This window comes from Sciurus carolinensis, chromosome 1 (genome assembly GCF_902686445.1).
Source record: "Sciurus carolinensis chromosome 1, mSciCar1.2, whole genome shotgun sequence".
Lineage (NCBI taxonomy): Eukaryota > Metazoa > Chordata > Mammalia > Rodentia > Sciuridae > Sciurus > Sciurus carolinensis.
This window is the reverse complement of record NC_062213.1, coordinates 150,976,311-150,996,979: the sequence shown is the minus strand read 5'-3', so window position 1 is coordinate 150,996,979 and position 20,669 is coordinate 150,976,311. Positions and strand designations below refer to the sequence as shown.

At 36.8% G+C, this 20,669-nt stretch overlaps 1 protein-coding gene across 1 annotated transcript in view; it reads right to left on the bottom strand.

The window, feature by feature from the left end:
• Positions 1 to 10,470: 10,470 nt before the first annotated feature.
• The window catches only part of Ptger3 (prostaglandin E receptor 3), a 75,306-nt gene continuing 65,107 nt past the window's right edge, over positions 10,471 to 20,669 (bottom strand). The window contains exons 3-4 of the mRNA XM_047528714.1: positions 13,555 to 13,646; positions 10,471 to 11,434 (exon numbers count right to left, since the gene is read on the bottom strand). Coding sequence (XP_047384670.1) covers positions 11,431 to 11,434; positions 13,555 to 13,646 — 96 coding nt within the window. The 3' untranslated portion in view covers positions 10,471 to 11,430. The remainder of the gene's footprint in view (positions 11,435 to 13,554; positions 13,647 to 20,669) is intronic.

Here is a 20,669-nt window from a genome sequence, read left to right as displayed (position 1 = left end):
ATTTCCTCTAAAATCAAAGACAAGATAAGGATATCCACTCTCACAACTTCTAGTCAATATAGTATTTGAAATTTTAGCCAGAGCAATTATGCAAGAGAAAGAAATAAAATGAATACAAGTAGGAAAGGAAAGTCAAATTATCCCTTTTTGCAGATGATGTGATTCTATACTTATAAGACCCTAAAGTTCTACCAGAAGACTTCTAGAGGTAATAAATTCAGTAAAGTAGGAGGATACAAAAATCAATATACAAAAATCAATAGCTTTCCTATACACCAATAATGACTCTGCTAAGAAAGAAAACCAGGAAAACGATCACACTCACAATAGCTTAAACATTTATCTAGGAATAAACCTAACCAAAGAGGTGAAAGACTACTACTGTGAAATTTATGGAACGCTGAATAAAGAAACTGAAGAAGATGTTAGAAGATGGAAAGACCTCCCAAATTTATGGACAGACAGAATCAAGATTAGTAACATGACCATATTACCAGAAGCGATCTACAGAGTCAATGCAATACCTTTCAAAATGTCAATGATATTCTCCACATAACTCCTAAAATTCCACAAAAATCCTAAAATTCATATGGCAGATCAAAAGACCCAGAATAGCCAAAGCAATTCTAAGCAAAATGAGCAATAATAGAGGCATCACAATACCTGACTTCAAAATATACTACAAAATCATTGTGACAAAACAGCATTGTATATATGTATATATAGCATTTATATATTTTTATATATATATATGTATATATATATATATATATAAACAGAAATATAGATCAATGGAGTAGAATAGAAGACACAGATACAAATTCACACACCTATAGTCACCTGATTCTTGACCCAGTTGCCAAAAACATAGCTTGGAGAAAATAGCCTGTTTAAGGAGAAATGCTAGGAAAATTGGATGTCCATATGCAAAAGAATGAAACTAGATCTCTATCAGAGAAATACAAATCAAACTATACTGTGAGTTCATCTCCTCACAGTCAGAATAGCAGTAATCAGGAATAGAAATAATTGTAAATTCTTGTGTGAAGGCAGAGCAGAAAGAACTGTTATACACTATTGATGGGAATCAGTACAGCCACTATGGAAGTGAGTATGGAGTTTCCTCAAAAAATTAAAAATAGAACTACCATATGATCCAATTATACTATTCCTTGGTATTTATCCAAAAGAATTCAAGTCAGCATAGTTTAGAGATTCATGCATACCCATATTTATTACAGCGCAATTCATAATAGCCAAGTTATGGAATCAGATGAGGTGTTTGTTAACAGATGAAAGAAATGTGTGTGTGTATGTGTGTATGTATATATAAATACATTTATATAAATACACAGAATGGGGTTTTATTCAACCATTAAGAAGAATGAAATTACATCATTTGATGGAAGGAGACAAGGGAGAGGGAGGAGGGGAGAATAAGGGAAGTTATTGGGAAGCTAAATTGATGAAATAAAGTTATATACGTGTGCAAGTATACCACAATGAAACCCACCCCTCTGTATAATTAATACACACCATACAAAAAAAGAAAATTTGTGAACAGGTACAGAATTATAAATTGAAGAGGCTTGTCTGACTCTAGAAGGAAACAGAGGGACCACAGTTACCTTCTGTGCTCATTAATGGCATCATACAACTGTTGAATACCTCCTTATTCAAATGACTGTGTAAATTCACAGTTGTCCTTTTTAGATGGGGTTCTCTTAAACTTTAACCCCTATTGGAGTCTATGACTCTGATTTGGAAGCTATCACAAGGAAATATAATTGTGTGCAGCAGTAATAGCTACCCAAATTAAGAACCCACCTGCAGGAATTTCTATAACCTCCCATCCTCCATCCTTCCCAACATAGAGCAATTTGACTTTAGGTCAACATAATCATTTGAAACATGATATAAACATCACAAATATCTTTTCTACAACATGCTTTATGAAATTTGTCCTTTTTTTTTAAAAGGGAAAATTTTCAGAATTTCATGGTCAGAAAACACGACCACTTTTGAATTGTCTTTCTTAATTGCAGTCAGGGCTGGAATGTGTCATTAAAATGTTTATTCAATTCCTAAACTCATTAAATCTCATAAGCAACATAATGTCAGGCCTTACAATTTTGTAGTTTATATTTGGCTTCCTACCTAAACCAACTTCAGTTTTGAACTAAATCCCCCTCCCAAATTTGTATAAGTACTAAACTTCAAGTTCTTCAGAATATGAGCTCTTCAAAAAAAAAAAAAAAGTCATTGCAGATGTAATTAGTTCAGCATAGGTAGAGAAGGCCCCCTAATCCAATATGACTGATGTCAAAATAAAAAGGGGGAGTTTGCATAAATACACATACAGGGAGAACACTATGTAAACATGAAGGCAGAGACAGGTTGGTGTGTCTATGAGCCAAGGAACTCCAAAGTTTGCCAACATACCACTAGAGGATAGGAGGGAGGCAGAGAACAGATTCTTCCTCACTACCCATAGAAAAAGCCAACCCTGCCAACACTTTGATCTCAGTCTTCTAGTTTTCAAAACTGTGAGGCAATAAGTTTTTGTTGTTTAAACCCAGGATGTGATAGGTTGATACTGAAGCTGGAGAAAACTAAGCTATTATTATACCTTTTTTCACTGCTAAGTCTGCATTCCCTTTTTATCTCTGTGCTTAGACACTGAATAAGAATCTTTGCACAAGAATGTGATTCCAAGAGTTTAGCCTTGAAAATGGTAACCATTTAAAAAATGGACAATGTAATTAAGCATTGCCGTGGCTTTCCAAATGATGAAAGAGGGTAAGACTTTGTAAAGAGGATGAGACAGCTTGTCATCTGTTAAAATATTTAAAAATATTGTAACAGACTCTGGTGCAGAACCAGCAGGTGTTTCCAATGTCTGTAAGGAGGGATAGCAGCAGGAGGAATTCAAGTTGGAAAAGAAATAACAAAGTCTCTGTTATCAATTTTCCATTGATCAGGAGTGACCCTGATCAACTGGGAAATTAAAAGAGATCCACAGAGTTCAAACTTCTAGTTAGGATATAAAAAAGGAGGTAGTGATGTCAAGAAAAGAGCAGGATTCAGCACTGTAATTTAAGTCATGGCCTTCCTAGTCCCAGGAGAATTTGAATCAGAACATCCACTTCTGCAGTTGTTATTCCCAACTTCCAACTCTGTGGATCACATTTGACAAATGTAGTTTTCAAAGTTTAGTGTGCATGAAAATCACCAGAGTGCTTCTAAAACAGATTTCTAGATTTTTTCCCCAGAGTTACTGCTGATTGAGTCGGTCTGGAGTGGGGTCCAAGAATTTCCATTTCTGACAAGTTCCCTGCTGATGCTGATTTTGCTCATCTGGGGACCATCTTTTAAGATCTTCTAGACTACATTAATGTTGTCAAATATGCCTGATGAGAATCACCCGTGAGGAGTTTATTTTTAAAAATGCAAAATCCTAGGCCCCATGTCTGATCTTCTGATTCATAACCTGTTGAAAGTAGCCAGAATTTTCTATTTTAACCATCCTGGGTTATTAGTACAGTTATGAAAGTTTTGGAAATGTCACACCAAATCTCCATGAGTTCCCATTTAGCATCTCTCATTCTTCTATGTGATACCAGTGGGTCCTGCAATATGCGGTCATGCAATGACTTAAAAGTAGCACAACCCAGAGAGTGTGTAAGCTGAATCTCTGGCCTATAGACTGACCACAGAACCATGCTCTGTTTTTTGATCAGATGCCCTGAAAAACAATCTCACTTAATACCAACTGGTTCCAGATGCAGTCCAGAAATACTCTGAAATGGATGGTCTAGATGGTGTGACCTTCACTGGTAATACACACACTTCTTTTTTCTCTTTCTTACCCCAGAATCTACATCTCATGCTGAATATTAGTGGAGGTTCTAGTCTCAGACATTTCCTCTTAACTGTGAAAATACTTACTTGTGAGTATGTGGGGCCTTATTATGCTCTAGGAGTGTTAGTTCAAAACCACCTTCATTTTTGTCAAGAATATTCTTGCCAAGAAAATTCCATTGCTTCAGCAGTTAGATAATGGTAATTCAAGTTAGCTTGTTTAGCAATGGTTGGAGATGTGTAAAGGACTTGGAATAAAATTATGTGTGGCCTTATTATGGTGCATATATAATTCCTATTTCTTAGTTCCAAATTCCAGGCACATAGTCAAAATGAAGACATAATATAAATGACTTTCTTTGGATCATCTTTACCCTCTGGGGATTTGTAGTGGTCTTAAAAATAATGACTTCACAGGGCTGCAATGTTTGCAGCAATCTATAAGGTAGGTGTTGTTGTATTTTATAAGTAAGGGTACTGAGGTTAAGTGAGATAAGATATATTATCTTTAAGATCATACAACTACCTAGTATCGGTCAGGATGCAAATTCAGGGTTTCCCAGTATCAAAGTCTGAGCTATTTACAGGACTACATTATTTTGTCTTTGAAGAAATGCTGAATCAAGTTGGAGAGAAACATTTCAATTTTTATTTTTCCTTGAGTTTCTACAGTTATGTTTAAACTTCAATCACGTGAGACAAAGTTGTGATACTCTCAGACTTTTCTGCTGTCTTCACAGAATCTCTTGCCTATTTGAGTTCCAGAAAGCCATCAATTGGATAGCTGAAAATATGACTCTGTTTTTAGTAACCTAAGGATAATGTAGGCCTTGAATTATCTGGAATTATTGCTTTTGCTCAGACTTTCACGAGTTGATTTTTGTACATCTTTCTCTTCTTTCACAAACAAGGATTTGTTGAGAACCAGCTCTATGTCATACACTATAAGAGACACATCAGATACAGAGAAGAAAAAATGTAGTCCCCACCTTAGACAGCAAAAGTGATGGGTAAATAAACCAACAATTTATAACGCTGAGCAATGCTTTAGCAAAAGAGAAGGTTTCTTGGAGGAAGTGGTCCTTGAGCTGAAGCAGAGTCCAGGTTAGTCATGCAGTGAGGGAGAGATGGGAGTATATGGTATAGAAGCAGAGCACAGCAGCATAAGGTTGCAGTTCAGTACTGCTGGAAAACAAGATGGCAGTGGAAGAGAAGATCAGAGGCAAAACATGATTGTAAAAAGCTCAGTGGATGGTTAAGTTGTTTTAGATTTTTTCCTGAAGGTCATGGAAAAATATAAAAGGTGCTAAGGGAAATAACGAAGATTTTCATTTTATTAGCATAATTTTACACTAGCAGTGGTTGTGGAAAATGATCTGAGGGCCCAAGATCAAAAACAGAATGCCTGTTATTGAAGTAATTCAGATGGGAGATGATGGGGGCTAAGATTTAGACCATGACAGTGAAGAAGCAGAGGCAGGATTGAGAGAAACTTTTAGTATTAAGTATATGCAGATATATAGAAAAGAGTTTAGTTCCATCTTTTTTTTGTTTTTTGTTTTTTGTTTTTTTTTTTTTTTTGGTCTCTTAAAGAATATGTAACTACCTTTTTCCCATTCCCTTCATATCTTCTTAGTATGACATTTACCTAATTTTGCCTGAAAACCTACTTCTTAGTCTTTACTATCAGAGCAGCAGTAGCAGCATCTCCTTTCCCCCCTCTGCCACCAAAAATGCCACCAAAAATTGGGCTGGATGGGGTGATGCACACCCGTAATACAAGAGGCTCCGGAGGCTGAGGCAGGAGAATCACAAGTTCAAAGTCAGCCTCAGCAATGTAGAGAAGCCCTAAGCAACTTAGGGTCAAAACAAAAAATAATAAAAAATGAAAAGGACTAGGGATGTGGCTGAGTGGTTAAACAAACAAAACAAACAAAAGAAAAAACTGAGCAAGTGTTTATGGAGCACATATTATTAAACCATACTTTGTCCAGTCATGCAACAAACTTTATCATCTCTTGCTGTTTTATTCTTTAATTTTTGTTAGAAATCTTTGTCTAGTTTTATCTGGTACATTGGGTTTTTCAGAAAATATTTTCTTCTGCCATTCTTGGACCATAGCATTTTAGTGCATGTTACTTAAGTTCTTGTTTCTTATATAACTCTAAGCATTTAAAAGGATTTAGCATTTAAGTTATAAATCAAATCAATAAATATGTTTGACAAAAACCATAATTAGGAATCACCTACTTTCATTTAAAAATCAGCTAAAGACTATTATTATTTATTTATAAAGGTTCTGGTATACTTATTTCTGATTAAAAAGAGATCACTATACTTTTCTCAAGGAAGCAAAAAGTAATAAGGTATATTTTCTAGTGTCTTCATATATACAAATTATATCATTTTACTCCATAGACTATATATCATCTGTGACATCTTTATTTGCCTATAGGTGTAGAATTAAAACTCAGCTCCTATGCCAAGGTAAGAAATAACACAATTGGTTAAAAGAAAAGTCATTTTATATATAAGTTTATTTGTTTATTTATTTATTTCAGAACCAGGTCCTTCTATGATATCCAGGCTGTCCTTGAACTCCTGGGCTCAAGTGATCCACCTGCCTCAGCCTAAGTAGCTGGGACTATAGGGTCAAGTCACTGCACCAAGATACAGGTTTAGTTCTCATTTTCCTAATAGCAATTGCATATATATGTGTGTATATGAGTTTGTGTGTGATTTTCTCCAAGAAGTCTAAAAATGGCTTCATTGTACTTTTTAAATTCAAAGACTGACCAAATACCACAATGTCAAAGAGGAAAAGCAAACAGAAAAACAACTGTCAACTAAATGCCACTCTCACCCATACTGAAACATCATCTAGTTGTCTTAAGCATAACTCATATGTATTGCAGTCATGCTGCTTAGACTACCCCTCGTTTCTTACTGAGCAATTACTATGTGCCTAGACCTGACTCAGCTAGGCCTCATAGGTAGATGTATAAAGCATGGGTGCAGCCAACAGGAAGATTACAGGGTGGTTGAGTATTTTTTTAAACACTACAAAAGTTCTTAAATGTGTGTGTATTTATAGATATAACTTTTATGAGATTATATATACACACACACACACATATATATACACACACACACACATATATATACACCTACACACACACACACACACACACACACACACATATCATATGAGTTATTTTGGCATAAAAACATTTCAGATAGTGAACATAAAGCCTTAGAACATAAATGAAACAAAGAAACACTTATCTATAGCATGAGCCTAGAGATATCCTTAAATTAGCAGAACATTCAGTAAAAGCCTGGATTAATGAAAAGTGTGAGCACAAACATTTTTAAGACAACAATTAAGCATGTAAGCAGTCATAGTAAGTAAAAGCATAACAAACAAATATAAAAGATATACAGATTCTTAAGATACCTACAAAATTGCAATTATCCTAGCAACAGGGTTTTTTTTTTTTTTTTAATGAAATTACACTTCTAACTACTAAAGGGTGTTGAAAGTTTTTGTTCTTGTAGGTAATTTATATTGGTTTTTGATAACTTTTTCTCTCATTTGCTTGATTTTTAAAAAATCTTTTAAATCCTTGTAGATAATAAAAAGGAAGAACAATTTAAATCTGAATTTTCATATATTTTATAGACCATGGTAAATAACCATAAGATACATACATACATATATGTACATGTAAGAGACAAGTGATTCTATTTTTTCCTCCCTCTGTGGGAGAATTTGGGTAAAAATAGCTTCTGGTGACAGCACAAGCTCTTGACCCTAACACTGCCTGTTTTCTTACCTGGCCGTTCTGCAATCTGGGCAGGACTTGGCGTGTCTTGCACATTAGCCTGCCCCATCTCACTTGGAAGTAGCACAGCTGGGCTTTTGTTTTGTTTGCTCTAGTGCTGAGTGAAAGCGCCAGAGTTGTAATAGGATGGAGGTTGGAGTCTGGAGCTCATTTCTTCCAGTGCCAAGTCTTAGGTCTAAAGGTACACAGAATGTATTGTATGTGTACTGTTGGGAACCATGTCTACATAGCCCACTTACAAACACAAGCATGTTCCATGTTTTGCATGTGTATTTCATAGAGCATTAAACTAGTTCCTGTAATTATATTAAACTGTGGATCAACCACATATCTCCATATGTGACTTTTTTTGGCAGAGTTCCTAAGGAACTCATTTTACTTTGAGGATTAGTTCTAGCCTGATTATAACTACATTATATAATGATGAGATTCTATGTTTACTAAAGATAAGAATAGAAATGAATGTGAAGGCACTTTTCAGTAAATGTGTTGCTAAAACATGATCCAGGATATTGGATTATTATGCTGTGATGTGAAATTTCTAAATCAGGAATATATAACAGAACCTCTTATTTTAGGTGAAGTTATTGTGCAGTGGATAGATTTCTGTGGATTAAAAACAAAAATATCTTTTGTATTTACTCAATCATTCTGTGAACATAAATCTAAAGGCTACTTAAAAATGTATCTGAAGGGGCTGGGGATATAGCTCAGTTGGTAAAGTGCTTGCCTCATGGGCACAAGGCCCTGGGTTCTAATCCCCAGCATCACACACAAAAATGTATCTGAAGTATTTTATACTGACAAATACTTTACATCAGATTTCAAACTATCTTTGCCAATCATTGTTTTTGAGAGTTTTCCAGTTATTTCATTACTTACTACTTTACACAAACATCTTTAATGAACGCTATTATATAAACCGAATTGATTATTATACTGTGATGTGACATTTCTAAATCAGGAAAGATTAATATGAAATTTCCCAACTTGAGCAATATTATGGAAACAAAGTGCTTTCTATCATTGTCATTTGAATTTTAGACTGTGAAACTTGTATATAAATATCACCTTTGCTAATAATTTACTAAGTAAATAGCATCTTTCTAGGACTCAGACACTATACTGGTGCTAAAATATCTATGAAGAAAATTTAAGAAAAGGGTCTCTAATTCATCATGATTTACAATTTTGTCAAGGGAAATGGAATATTTAAGAAAAATGCAATATCATCAAATTTGTACCATGTAATTTCAGAGTGGAGGATAGAGATGACAGAGAACAAAAATACTTAAATTATTCAAGACCTAATAGCAAGGTAAGATGTGGAAATAGGTAGGTTGGTTTCACACTAGCAAAAATAATTATGGGATATTATGAATAAGAATAGTACAGAGGAGTTTGAAGTGGATTCTGTCTATAACATTTAGACCCACCAGTCATGAAGTCAGTTCATTGTTGAAATCGTGAGCTCATTAAAAAGTTGGAGATAAGTTTGAATAAAAAATTCATCTCTGTTAATACTTAACTAAGTAACTCTGTGTTACATGCACCTAATATATATTATCACAATAACCCTCTAGGTAAGTAGCATTATCTTCATTTTATAGATTAGTTGACTGAAACTCAATGAAATTAACTTTCTCAAGGTCACAGAGTTTATGAGTGGCATAACCATATTTAAATCTAAGTTTAGTTTCAAAACCCATGCTTTACTGCTGCATCACTGTCTTATAAACAGAACATCATTGTAGAAAATCTCATATCCACTGTGATGCAGAAGGAGCAGTACCCCTGAAATCAATAAAACTTGAGCTTAAATCTAAATTCTTACTATATTAACAATGAGACAAGGGGAAAACCCTCTATAAAGTTATCTTTTGTAAAAAAAAATAATAAATATATGACAGCAAGATAATACTTAGATGAATGATGGAGAAATAGAAGTAACAGGAGTGTCACGTAGTTTAGATCTTAAATGTCCCCCAAAGTCCCATATGCTAAAGGCCTTATCACCAGCCTATGTACAATTGGAGGGTGGTGGAATCTTTTGGGAATGGGAATGATTGGAAAAAAGTCAGGTCATAGGGGCATGCCCTTGAAAGGGATATTAGGATCCTGGTCCCTTCCTCTCTCTCTTTTTCTCTTTGCTTCCTGGCCACCGTAAGATGACCAGCTTCACTCCACCATCTGCTCCCTATCATGAAATTTTGCCATGGCACAGACCAAAATAATGGGTCCAAATGACCATGAACTGAAACCATAAGACAATTAAATTTTATCTCCTTTATGTTGGTTTTATGAGGTATTTTGTCACAGGGACAGAAGTCTGACTAACCCAAGGAACACAGATATTCCAATAATGGAGGCAAAAACTATGTGTTTCATAAAATTCATTGAACTTGAACCTGAAGAACTATGTACAGTAAGAGGTTGATGCTAGTTAAAACAATTTCAAATGTAGGCTTGAAAGGAAATAATGTAGTGTATATATCATAACTGGTTCAGCTTTTGGAGAAAAATGACTCAACAACTGGTATTTTTACATCTTCCTCAGATGTCCTCAGAGGTGACAGCACGGCCCTTAGCACCGTGCCTAGAGAGGAGGCACGGTAAGCATGTGTTGAACTCAGTGAACAGGGTGGGGAGGGGTAGAGGCAGAAATTGAGGTACAGCAAGAAAGGCAGATTGATTGAATTAAGACAGGTGAAGGCATATCAGTTGAAAGCTATTAAATGAGACTCAAAGTATTTAAAAAGTCCACAGAATTTTTTATTGCCATACAATGTAGATCCTTTTATTTCACAAAAAAAGTAACAAAACTTGATGCAGAATAACTGCCATTTATTAATTTTGTCTCTTGGTATGCTGCCTGAGAAGAAACTATAAGAAATCTTGAATTGATAGTGATTCAAAAGTAAGATAAAAATGAAGAACTAGAAGGCTATATCTGGATTTTTTTTAATTGCTCTAACAGAATAACCTGGTAGCCTCCTAATTGTTTATGACACAGCAAGGATGCCTTTAGCTACATCAATAGCTACATCAATTCTTTGTCTTTAAAAGCAAAGAAATAGCAATGAAGCATTCCTGAATTACCTAATGATCTCAAACCAGAATTTAAACTGGAGAACATTTATTTCTGAACTAAGCCCAGAGGGATACCACACCTCCACAGCATTAATCACACATCTGGAATGAATCTCCCTTGTCCTGAGACCCTCCTGCCCTCACTGGGCTTGTCTTCTCTCATTAAGTTCATGTCCTTATAATAGAATTCTTGCTCTCAGTGTTGACTTTTCACTGTGAAAACATACACTGATTTTTCGAATTCATATTGCAAAATCAAAATCATTATAAAATGAACAGCTGTCCACATTGGATAAGATTCGGGTAAAGGTTTGAAGTTGGAGGAAATTCCTGGAATGTGAGTCATTCATTCTTTCGCTGGTCTTTCCACCAATCATCATCTGTGAAATCCTGCCCAGCTTCTTAAAGCTTGCTCAGAATCCTTCCAAGAAGTCAGTTTAACATTCAGAGGCATGGGTTATAACAATAAAACTGCTCTCAGGGTGTATTACTGACAAGAAAAAACGTTAAAATTTAAAAATCAGACAAAAATAAAGATACGGTCCAAAAAATATAATGTTCTTCTTGGTTAGGAAGAAAAATACAAACTCAGGGAAGCAGGAATTGCAATAAAAAGTCCAGCTCTGTTCTTTCATCATCTGTTAAAATAGAGAGAGAAAGATGCAATAAGCTCTGATAGGGATAATTTTTAAAAATTTTGTATCTGGTACAAGGAGCAAGATGTGGGTAAAAAATATGTATGCTTTATTCAGCCAAAACATTCTTACTTGAAATAATTATGTACATTTCATAAATAAAAGCAATTATAGGTATATCAAATAGCAAACTTGTCATAAAACAAGTCTCAACAAGTTTATAACTATAATCTAAAAAGAAATAAGGAAGAGGGACAAAGTGAAATATCCATAAAATGCAATGTTTTTCCTATCAATTCCACAAAGTGTGGGATTTATTTTTTAAGATAATATCCAGTGCTGGTTAGGGTGAAGCAAAGCAGAAACTCTGATACGTTGCTGATGAAATTTTAAACCTCTGATAATTCTTTTGGAAAGCAGTCTGATTACATGCATCTGAGTAGTGGAAATAGCATTTAGTAAGCTTCCTTTCTTTCTAATTACATTTCATTCATTAAAGTCTTCTTACGGCAAAAACAAAAATCAGAAATACTAATTAAATCTCTGCATTTGACTTCTTCCAATGCAGAACTATTTGTGATGGTGCCCAATGTGACCACAGATTCTGGTTAAGGAAACCTATAGTATATTCTTTTGATAGACTCAAATATTAAAGTAGCTTTACAGAGAATTTGCAAATTGTTTGAGAAATGTTTACTTTATATTAAATGAGATAAGAACAAGATTCAAAAGTACATATATAATGTCATAATCATATAAAACAAAATCACGAAAAGTACAGGGGGGAAAAGAAGAACACAAAAAATAAACTAATATAGATAGGTTTTGCCTGAGTAGTGGAAATAGCATTTAGTCAGCTTCCTTTCTTTCTAATTATTTTCATTTTCCAAAGTTTCCATATAAAACCTAGATTATTTTTTACAATGAAGGGAAGTGCAATAAGGTTGGCTTTAGAAAATTAAGAGCAGCATTAAAGTGAACCTATGAGAGAAAGAGAGAGAGAGAGAGAGAGATGGGAACCAGGCTCTCCTTTCTCTTCTCTTCACTCTCCACTCCAGAGGAATTTGCATTGATAGCAAAAACAATGCCCAGGTATATGTGTTCATATCTCACAGATATTTAAAGAAGGGTGTAGGATTGTGAAGGTCAGTTGAGTGAAAATTTGTTTTGGCCTCATCATTTTCAAGGTATATTCCAGAATCAGCCAGCTTATTCTCATCCACATCCTGTAAGCATAGCTGCCCACTCTATCTCCTTGGAAAACCATGTTCAGTTCCTCCCCTGAAAAACCGAAGTAACTATCTCTCAGTTGCTTCAACCTTGGGAGGACAAACAGGCAAGGCAATTAAACAGTTAGAGTGTCCACAATCATAATAACTGTATGAGTAAAGAAGTTATTGTACCTGCCAATAAATAAAAAATAAAATAATGTGAGAGTGTTTTCTTTCCATTAAAAAAAGATTGACTTATTTAATAAATCTACTGTCTTTGAAAAAAATAAACATTTTCACTCACATTCTCTCTTAAAGAAAAAAAAAGATCTCACAATGCTATAATAGCCAAAGGGCTTTTTAAGTTAACTCTATGGCTTCTGTAGTCCCTAACAAAAATATGGAAAAGATGTATTTGAGGGAGAAAACTAAAGATCAAATTTTAATATAGTCAATCATGCATCCCAGGTGGCATTATATTCTGCCTTCTAGACTGTTCGTCCATTGAAGTACACATTTTATACAAAACAAACCTAACAAGAAAGGCAACCCAGAGTGCGCCAGTCATACGGTGAACATGCTGGATTCTGATGTCTAATTAAAACAGTAGCTTAACCTTAAAATACTCCCTGAGAGTGACCTTATTATGAAAAATCAGTGACACGCAGGCTTTTCTATGGCAGAACTGATTTGTCACCAGACCAGACTGCAGCCCATCACAGAAAGATCTCAGAGGAAATTTAAGTAGAGTGAAAAGCAATGACAGCTCTTCTAAGGAAGCTGGTACTTCTTAATCACATGTGTATGCTTTCATTTGCATTTTTATTCTTAAAATGCACAGCATGGACTCAGAGCAGACCAGAGAGATGACAGAAGGCTACAGTGTTGACCTGGGCAGCTTCTAAATCTCACCTTTCCAAGTGGTCACTCCACATCAAGGTCGAGGAGCACTGGTGGGGGAAGGAGGTGGAGCTGGATGCGTAGTTGTTTGTGTGATACCTGATCTGTGAACAGACAGAAGGTTTCAGGGGACAGAGTTATTGATCATGACTCCTTTTGTCAGATGACACTGCCTGGAACATTCTAAAGATAACCAAAACCCACACATCCACTCACATCGGTTATGATCTAGTAAATAAAGAAGTTTTCATTCTAACCTTCCCAAGAGCATCTCATCTTGATCTCTGAGCTTTGACTGATGCTCTTCGTTCCTCTTACACTATAGCATCAACTTCTAAATTTAAATCTTTGGAGAAGTTATCTTAGTACTTATTAAATGCCAGGTTAAAACTCATTAACTTCAAATGACCTAATTCTACCACTCTCCAGCTTATTATTTTTCATGGATTCCTATTGCTCTTAGGGTAAAGACCAGAATCTTAATTTGACTTCAGAGGCCATGTTTGGTCTGGACTCTGGCTGAAACCCTAGCCTCATTTCAGACTTTTTGCCCTTTCGTTCTTGTGTACTTGGTCATCTTTAGACATTACGCACAGGTCCATGCTCCTTTCTACCTCAGGGCCTTTGCACTGGCAACTTCTCCTGCCTGGAGTGATCTTCCATGCCTTCATCATTGTATTTACTTCTACTTACCTCATAGGTCTCAACTTGAAAAATCTCCTCAGAGGCCATCTGGTTGACTAGGACTGCCCCCCACCATGTGATAGTCACTATTTTCCTTTTTAGGAACTCACTGTAGTTTGAAACTAATAGCTCTTTTGTGATTAATTGTTTAATATTTGTCAGTATATCTAAGGTATAAACTTCATGAAGGCAGAAATTGTGTCTGATTTTCATACCACTGTGTCTCCAACAGTTACCACTCACCTGGCACATAGATCATAGTCAATAAGTATTTGTGGCATGAATGAATAATGCTGAAAAATTGGTCCTGAAGCCCATCCCTTAGTGGCAGTCTCCTAATGATAGTCTAAATTCATTGAGTGTAATGAGGAAATTTTAAGAAAATATTTTGTCATACCTGAGAACTATTTTTAAACATTTTCCGGTAATTCTCTTACAAGAAAAAGCAGAGTGAAATGAAACTCTTACAAGAAATTGTTACAAGAAAAAGCAGAAAGGAATGCAACCCAATGTTTCCTCAGTCAGTCCTTTTTACTAACTTGCTAAAGTATCTGTTCTCTCAAATGTGACAAATCTCATCCTTGCATACTGACTCCAGGTGGCACGACGTTATGAAAGTTCTCCACTTGGACATGTAGTTTTCCATTTTTAACTGTGTTCAACAAATGGATGAGTTCTACTTTAAGAAGCATCATAACATGACGTGTCTTTTATACAGTTCCCCAAATTTACATTTTGTCCAATAGATAAAGTTCAGCAATGTTCACTGAAATATTATGACTCTGGAAGGAATGGTTAGACTCGGGGGGAGAAAAATATCAGGTTTTCCCATTTACTCCATAACCCTGTCAAAGCCCCTTTTGCACTCTGATAGGAATACAAAACAAACAAACAAACAAACAAAAAACCCTGTTAGGACAGGTTCCTGCTCATGGACCATCAGGTTGCTCCTGCTGCTTCACTCCTGGGTTCTTGTTGAGAGGCCTGCTTTCACTAAGTAAACTCTTGAACTCGGTGTTACTTGTTATCTAGACTTTAGTACTAGCTATAGCCTTAGGGATTTGGATATCACGTGCCTGTCTCATGTCAAACAGCAGAGAAAGCAAACAGGAATGAGGGCTGCCAGGTAATTTGTGCAGCACCATGGGTTCTGAAGTAGGTGCGTGTCCCTGCTGCACTGCCTGAGGTATTCCTTCAGTGGCTCCTCACTTCCTTTCAGGACCCTCTCCACTCACTATTCACCCAATCGCTCTCAATAGACACGTTGTTTTGCTGTCACCTCAGCTTACTCTGCCTCTGCCACCAGTGGGTCACTAATTTCAGGCTGTCAATTTTCATTCTTATATAGCTTCTTTATTTCACTCCTCTTTTCTCGTCTTGGTGCTGATCTTCAGATTCTCGCCTCATTCCTGGCTCAAATATCAGTTTAAACCTTATGAAAATGTCATTTTCAATAGGTCAAAAATAACTGCCCCTAAAAAGACCTGTGCTCTGCATGGTGAAATGGTTCTGTAGGATACCATAATGGTGAATGTGTGCCATTATACAATTGTCCAAGCCCATAACATGCACAGCACAAAAAGTGTACCTAATGTGAACTATGGACTGTGGGTGATGCTGTTCAATGCAGGTTCATCAATTTTAACAAATGCAGCACTCTGGGTGAGGGGGTGACCATAATGGGGGAGGCTATGTGTGTATGAGGGCAAGGCATATATGGGAACTGTCTGTACCTTCTTTCAATTCTGCTGTGAACTGCTCTAAAAAATAAATTATATTTTTAAAAACTGTTTCTATATTGGGAATTATAGCTGATTTAACCTAATAATACACTTCTGACTACTCTTTCCAATCCCAATTTTTCTTCTTTTTAATACATCTTCATTTTGTCTCTGAGACAAACATCAGTCAACTTCAAATACTTTCAAAGGTTTCCCATTGCTGCAGGATTAAAGCTCTGAATTACCTAAGCTCTACCTCCTCGTGGCTCCAACCTCTACCTCCAGATTCTCCAGATTGATCTTCTGTCTCTAATCTGCAGCAAACTGTGCTTTAATCCCTAAACCACATACTCACTCCTCCAGAGACAGGCCAGTGCTCTTTCACCCCTAAATGCTAAGGAGCGTGCTAGTCCCTCTTTCCAAAACGTTGGGACTAATGACATGTTAACTAACTCAGGCTGACTCCTTACTCCCTGGCAAGTGAACAAGATCAAGGCCTCAAAGACGGTTTCAATAGTTAATGACGATAAATCAGACCACTGTCAGGGATTGGTTAACAACAGTTCCGTGAACGTGATCAGCTCGTGCTTGCCATATAGTCCAATGGGACTCTCGCCTGCGTGAACCCCCCTGCCTTGCTGACCTTTAAGCTGATTGCATCCCGCCTAGCCCCCACCCTACATAAAAGCTGTGTGATTTCCTCAATAAATGAGATTCCTGCTGTGCCTCGTGCGCTGACAGACCTCCCGGCTCTGGTGTGTTTCCTTTGCCAGGGACACTAATCATCCTGCTCGGCCCCTGTATTCTCCTTAGGCGGGCCCTGAGGAGGTACATCAGACCTTGTTGTCCGGACAAGGAGCAACACCAAAATGCCTCTCGCCACCTCTCTCCAGAATTAATGCTACTTATCCTATGAGGCTTAGCCTTCAATTTTCTTGGAACGGTATCCTTCCTTATCTCATATTTCACAGCATTTTATGCATTATTCAAGGTGCACTTGTCTTTGTACTTATTAGCCTATACATCTGTCTCTCATACTCTGGTTCAGAGGGTCCAGTGTTGAATAAAATAAAATTGAAGGCGTCTGATTGACTCTTCCTCAAAGATGACAGCATGAGGCCAAAGAACTGATCACTCTTTTAGCACTCATGAGGACCTACTAAATATGAGCCACTTTGACAGGTGAGATGACATGCTCATAACTTTGTTTCCCTTAGCTCTAAAATGTGTACTCACTATATGTCCCACATAGCACCTTGAGAACATTCGTGGTAACATTTCATCCACCTATGGGTCACTCTTCTTCACGGAGCTGAGGAGAACATAGGGAACATTTCTGAATGAATGAATGAGTCATTAGTAAGGGCAGATTTGAGTTGAGTGCTCCTAGAAGCAGACCCTGAGCTAGGGACTTGTATGCAAGTTAATTATTAAGGATTTGCCCTCAGGGGAAACCAATAAAGAAGCAAGAAAGTAAGATGAAGAAAAAGAAAATAAGGAAGAAGAAGCCTAGAAGGTATGAAATGTCAGGTTAATCTAGTATCAAACTGATCCTCAGGGGAACTCCAGAGCATGAAAGATAATGCAAAGTTTGTCCCATCTCTTGATAAAAGGTCTGTGTTTTCTGCTCCCACATCTGTCAGTCATTGCTGCTTTAGGGGGGAATAAAACCAGCTGTGCCCAGTGGTCAACCTCTGAAGGTCACAGAGTGAGCAGCTAGCAGTGAAACAAGCAAAGACTAGGTGGGGCACATGCTGCATACAGAGCCCGAAGGGTATAGGAAGGAATCTAATAGTGTGGGACGGAGTTTTATATTATTTGGCAGTTATATTAAGCTGGTATTAGAAGGGGCTGACAACATGCTGGATTGGGGAGCTCTGGGAAGTGTGTCCTGCTGCAAATCATCTTCTCTCTTACACTACTGATTGCTATAAGTCTCTTAACTAGGGACGAAGCTTTTAATCTATGTGGAGAAGCAATATTTAAAAAGTGAATCTTTGTGTGGAAGGGAGAAAAGGTAGAAGCATTAACTTGAAAGCTTCCATGTGATATCAAACTCTTTTGCTTTTAGTTCCATTTAATGCTTAGTCCCATTTATCACACTGACTTCCAACCATAGCAAAGTAGGGGCCTTTTCTGAGAATGTAGGATGGTTAGCTACTAATGGGTCTTGCTTAGACATATTAGCTCTTGTCAACACGAGGATTTGCCTTTATGTTGTTCAAGGTCTTCCTACCTAAAATAAATCCTCTTGCTCATGTTTCAGGTAAGCTTGTCATTTTGCTTAATTCTTGCAAATTGCCAAGTGCATGTGGTATTCAACTTGCTAGCAAAGTTGGTCCCTCTCTGGAAATGACAGCCCAAGGATTTCAGTTAAAACAGTGTTATTTTCAAAGGCATATTACAGAATATTTTTAAAGAATTCAGTAAGATACTGCAGGCGTGAGTGTGTGTGTGTGTGTGTGTGTGTGTGTGTGTGTGTGTGTTTGTGGAGGAGGGAGTTTCTTGGATCAAGTTATTTTAAATCCTGTGGCATTTATGGTAAAAGGATTGATGTGAGTGGTCATTCATAGACATCTGAACACAATCCAGTTTTTGGTCTCTCCCATGGATTATTTGTGGACCCTGTGGCTGTTGGTGGTTTGGCTGAGGATGCTTGGTGCCTGGGTTTGCAGAGACACTGCCTCTGTGTGCTTAGCCCTGTGCTAGTCTATCTGCAAGATTCTTTCCAGAATGATCTATCTGTACCACTGGGCTATAACTCCTTTACAGCATGTCACTGGAGAGTTCCCTCTGCTCATTCATATCAGCTCACTAATTTATTCCCATTCACTGCCTGATTCTAGACCACTGAGGACTATGGCAATCTCTTCTGGTGAATTTCAGTGCAAACTTCATGACATGTTGTAAAGACTAACTTGATGATGTTTTGAAGAACAGAGAAAACTACTCTAGAATTTCCTCCCGTCACCTCTAATTACCTGTGTTCTTGTTATAGATAATCCTATTCCCATAGCTATCTCCTCCCTCTTCTAATTTCCTGTGCCCTGGCTCCTTTACATCCACTCAAATATGCAAAGGCTTCCCTTATCTTGGGAAACAAAATACACATGGACACCTGTGCTTCATTGCTTGGCTCTACCCCTTCCTGTCCCACTTCCCTTCACCACCAATTTCTCTAAGCAAAGTATCTGATGCTCCTGTTTTCTCCTTTCAACCCCATCCTAAACAGTTGACCAGAATTATAAGGTGCTTTCCCCTTGTCAGGAAGTTCCAAACATCTTACCAATATTAATTCATTTAATTATTATCATCTCCATTTGACATGTGAGGCAAGTGAGGTACAGATAAGGAACTTGCTCAGGTCCCTCACTATAAGTGGCAGAGTTTGGATTCAAATGCAGGCAGTTTGGTTCCAGAACATGAGTGCTGACCACACTCCACTGCTTCACTTCTCTTAACCCCTTGCTAATAAAGCTGGTTTCCAGGTCACCATTGATATTTGCCATCATCTCTGTTATTGTCCTACTCAGCCTAGACATACTTGTACTGTAAGTTAAGCTCACTTATTTGCAGACCTGTCCCATTTTTTTAACATTACTATAATGAAATTACATTAATTTGGAATGAGCAAATCATTCTGATAAGGAATTTTATATTTTGATGACATAAAAATAGAAATTAACTGGTTAGTTAATAAGTAAAACATGTAAGGTAATAGGAACAAAATTTGATCTATTCAAGGAGGAACAATTTTGATAATTTGAGAATGTTGAAGTGAAAATTCAGGTTTCTAGTAACAAGTGGGTTTTTCCCAATCTAGATTACGAAATGTATAATCTAGTAGGGAAACAATTGAAACAATAAGAAATGATAGAAAGTAGCATATAATTACACTCTAGAGTACAGTGTGGTGATTGTCTTTGCCTAATTTGTTGGAATTTGCAGAGCATATCCTGAGAGCTCATAAGTTGTTCTTAGGCACTGGGCCAGCTACCACCAAGAGAGTGGAAATCCAAGCAGGAGTAGACAAACTGCACACTTTAAAGCTAAAAGGAGATTTGGAGATTATGCCATCCAACTCTCATTTGCAAATGAGGACATAAGGCCAAAGTCTGTTTGGTAGTCACAAAGCTAGTTGGCAGCAAAGTTCTGACTGGAATCCAGCCTCCTTTGTTCTGTTCCATCGCTAGGTCCAATAAAAGTTTTGCAGATTTGGTCCACTTGTAAACACCCTAGAGTTTAAGTTTTCATCAAATGCTTTTTAGGTAGGGGGTCCTAGAGGGAGAAATGGAGATAGAGAAAGAGAGAGAGTGATAATTGAGCAGAATGAAAAACTGTAATGTGTGACTTGTTTAATAATACTAGTCACTGAGTCCAGCAGTGGCAGAGATTTTTATCTGCACCAAGGGACTACACCAGGGCTGCCACAGTGTGATGTAATTATTATGGGGTGTCTGAATGAACAAGGTTTAAATGTTTTCCCATAATGTATCTATAAGCAGGTAGAACTTATTTCCATTTAATCCACAAAAAAATTAAAACTCAATGCAGTTTAGCAACTTGCTCAAATCTAGATCTAGGTTTAAGTAAAAATATTGCTTTCTTTACAAAATATGAATTAACTAATTATCCAGTAAAGTGTACAAAGATAGATATGTAATCTCATCAAAATTCTAAGGAAATGGGTACAGCTGGCATGTTATCTGCTGCCAGTACTGA